The 3,842-nt window shown below is 42.3% G+C and overlaps 1 protein-coding gene across 1 annotated transcript in view; it reads left to right on the top strand.

Moving 5' to 3' along the window:
- Positions 1–7: 7 nt before the first annotated feature.
- Positions 8–3,842, top strand: part of LOC106816111 (plexin-A1-like) — a gene marked incomplete at its 5' end in the record, with an annotated part of 20,728 nt that continues 16,893 nt past the window's right edge. The window contains 5 exons of the mRNA XM_014820665.1: positions 8–126; positions 1,926–2,065; positions 2,429–2,561; positions 2,800–2,936; positions 3,007–3,043. Coding sequence (XP_014676151.1) covers positions 8–126; positions 1,926–2,065; positions 2,429–2,561; positions 2,800–2,936; positions 3,007–3,043 — 566 coding nt within the window. The remainder of the gene's footprint in view (positions 127–1,925; positions 2,066–2,428; positions 2,562–2,799; positions 2,937–3,006; positions 3,044–3,842) is intronic.

Below are 3,842 nucleotides of genomic sequence, written 5' to 3'. Positions count from 1 at the left end.
ACGACAGCGACCCTGGAATCGCCATGCTGGGTTGGTGCGCGGGCGGCCGCTGCACCGTGGAGGCAGGCCGTGCCACGACGCAGCGCAGTGAGTCCGCAGATAGCTTGCCCACCTCTCGTACACGCGGTGAGAACGCACGGGCTTCTTCTTCTTCTTCTTCTTTCTTCTTGCTTCTCTTTTTCTTCTTCATATTACTTCTTCTGTCTTCTCTTTGCTTTTTCTACTCGTCTATCTACTGTTCTACTATACTTCTTTTCTTGATATCTTGATTTTGCGTCTTCTTTCGAATTCTTCTGCTCTTTTCTTCTTCTTCTTCTTCTTCTTCTTCTTCTTCTTCTTCTTCTTCTTCTTCTTTTTCTTCTTGGTGTAAATTTGTAAAATTTTATTGCAATTTTTTACATGAAAAGTAATAACGGCACTAAAGTATATCCTCAAATTTTACCTGATAAGATTGTTTTTCAACTATTTAAAAATATATAAAAAATATGGGCGATTTGATATATTGATCATGACATTAAATGCTTGCTATGGGCTATGTATGAGTCACGAGTGTTTGTTCACATCGAACGGAATAGCAAAATAGGAAGTATAACGCAGCAATTCAACCATAAAAAGTGAACAGAATCACTTACATTATAATTCTGTGAAAAAGTGGACATAATGTTTTTTACTTTTACCATTTACGGTGACATAATCACTTTAAAGATGGCCTCTAATGACAAAAAAGACAAGTTCTGTGAAAAAGTGGACATAATTTTTTTTACTTTTACTATTTACGGTGACGTAATCACTTCAAAGATAGCCTCTAATGACAAAAAAGACAAGTTAGACAGACACGCGTGCACAACGTATCGATGTCAACCGGCTACACATGCTGTCGTACACAGGATGGGTGTTGGCAAGTTAAGGCCTAGGCCCCGAGTTGATTTCTTGGGCGGTTGTCTGACTGGAAACGCACTCAATATCCAGTGCGTGCATTTTTGTCACGGGTCTGCGTAGCATCACTGAGATGGGAGGTAGAGGGACTATTGCACTTCCTGTATGTAGGAGAATCTCTCCACATAGTCGATCATCGTCACCTCCTTCCTCACAGCGATGCCTGATGAGTCAATCCCTGCATGTTAATTCCTACAGACATTTCCCTTTACGTGGTGTCATACAGTCATAGCAGTAGTGATGGGAAGTGGTTAGAATATCATGATCGATCATCGGTTGCACCCAACCGATCGATGATCGAAGATAATCGGTTGAATGTTATTGATCGCGGCTACCAGATATTGAGATATATAACACATCATATAATACAGTATTTTTTATAATATTATATTCTAAAAGCTATGTAACAGTATTATGTTTGCTTATGTTATATTGGTGTATGTTTGGTTTAGGTTTAATTTCTACAGACATTTCCCTTTATATTGCAAATTATGCGAAATTGCCGTGGGAGGATTTCGTAGGACTTCTAGTATGTTGTTCACTAAAACGCCCTGCAATGAAATAATTTCTGTTGCTTTTTTTTCACGCGCAAATGCCAGATTTCCTGGACTATACGTGGTGTTACGATAGCAGTGTGTTTAGATTATATCGGTGATTGGCGCGGGGCAGTAAATGGAACCAATCATCACAATACATGGGAGCAAGAGCGTATTGAGTACAAGTTTACTAATTCCACTGAAACTGCAACATGGTTTTTGCATTTCACCGTTGTACGCTCTCATACTTAATACGCTCTTGATGGAAAGATATGAAGATAGATTAAGAATATACGTTGCGTTATATGTATAAACCGTATTTCGTTTACATCCTATTCGTACATAAATTATGAAGCTGCTGTAAACACGGACTGAAGCCGGCATCTCGAGTGGCGTTCGGATGCTGCGAAATCCCCGCTATATATAACGTACTTCTCGTTGTCATGGTTTCAGTTTGTCCCAGCATCAGGACCGGTGCAGGGAGGCACCGAGCTGGAAGTGTTCGGTGACAACTTTGGCTCCGACTTCGGACATGTGACGGTTGACCTGACCGCGGGCACGGGCTGCGAGATCGTCTACCGCAATATGACATAGTGAGCATGCATGCACACGCCAGCCTCAGCTTTAGTAGGGGGGGGGGAGGGGGGGTCAGCAGGGGAAATGGATGTGTGTGTGTGTGTGTGTGCGCGTGTGTGCGTGTGTGCGTGTGAGTGCGTGCGTACGTGTGTGCGTGTGTGACTGTGTTACATATTCTGTATGACATACATACATACTTACATGCATGCATACATACATACATACATACATGCATACATGCATACATGCATACACGCATACACGCATACACGCATACACGCAACCACGCAACCACGCAACCACGCACGCACGCACGCACGCACGCACGCACGCACGCATACATACATACATACATACATACACGCTATCCCATGTTTCAGCATCCTGTGCCTGACAGGCCCTTCCCCAGAGTCCCGCACACGCGTCACCGTGCAGGTAGTTGACAAGACGCTGAACGTCACCGAGTACAAGATCACGGGCCAGGCAACCTCAGACGATCTGTTCAGCTATGAGGTAAAGATGCTCTATTGTTGCGGCATCTCTTTCTCTGTCATGTGTATTTTCTCATGTTTTTATGTTATATAGTTCATGTTATATGTATATAGTCTCATATTATATATTGTTTCACAATTTTTGGCCCTTTCATTGATGTGCATGGCAGAAATCGGACAAATGTAGAATTCATTACGATAGATTGAGTTATAGTCCTGCACGATCAGAAGAGTCAGTCTGCAATTTTTCGTACGTACAGAAACCACGGATGATCAACTTCAGCCCCCAGATGGGGCCACTGTCCGGTGGCACAAACGTTACGATTCGCGGCGTCAACCTGGACATTGGTAGAATGCGTGACGTCACCATCGCGGGTGTCACCTGTGGGGTGATAAGGTAAGTGAAGTAGCTGTGTGCAAATGCTAATCCTCAGTTAGGTCGAGCAACATTGTCGTTTTGTAATCAGTTTTGCCTTCAAAGTCGTCATCAAGGTTGAACCGATGGTAACTCTATCATTGACTACAGTCGTTCTGACTCAGACTTTATATTTAAAGCCATATTTACGAGAATTATCCAGTGTTTTCTCCCACTTGTATGACCGTTTAATTACCTACCGGTATTGCTTGAGTAACAGCAACTGCCTAGAGCAATGATAAAATGTATTAGAGATGATTTCCAATGCTATAAGTGCATAAAATCTTAGTGTTTTTCAAGTTAGTGTAATCAGTGATATATCCGCTGTGAGGTGAGACTATATTTCGCTATATTTTTTTGATTGAGCATATCTGAGCGAATATCTCGTAATAAAAACTTTAAAGACCGGAATCCAAGGTCGGCGATATGGGGCGATATTGACCCTATATTTTCCGGACCCCGCTTTTCCGGATTTCGGGAAATCCGGACCATTATCTTTACCGGACATTTATCTTTACATATTCTGTATGACATTTATTTACACTGTCTGTGTGTTTTTGTTTGTTCATATGTCTGCATGTGTATTGTTCTTACACTATTATATTATAATTATATAGCTGTTATGTGTACTATAGTATAATGTTTCGGTAAAATTTGGGGCTATTTTTTACATTCGCCGGAAATACGGACTTTTGCATTTTCCGGACAGGTAGTGGCCCCTATTAATCCGGGAAATCAAGGGTCAACAGTATGTTATATAGGCAGCAGGTTGACTGACTCCATTATCGGTAGCTCATGATTTGTGCGTTCTCGCCCGTTCTCTCTCTCTCTCTCTCTCTCTCTCTCTCTCTCCTCTCCTCTCCTCTCCTCTCCTCTCCTCTCCTCTCC

This window comes from Priapulus caudatus, unplaced genomic scaffold (assembly GCF_000485595.1).
Source record: "Priapulus caudatus unplaced genomic scaffold, Priapulus_caudatus-5.0.1 Scaffold1288, whole genome shotgun sequence".
Classification (NCBI taxonomy): Eukaryota; Metazoa; Priapulida; class Priapulimorpha; order Priapulimorphida; family Priapulidae; genus Priapulus; species Priapulus caudatus.
This window is presented reverse-complemented; position numbering and strand designations above follow the sequence as displayed.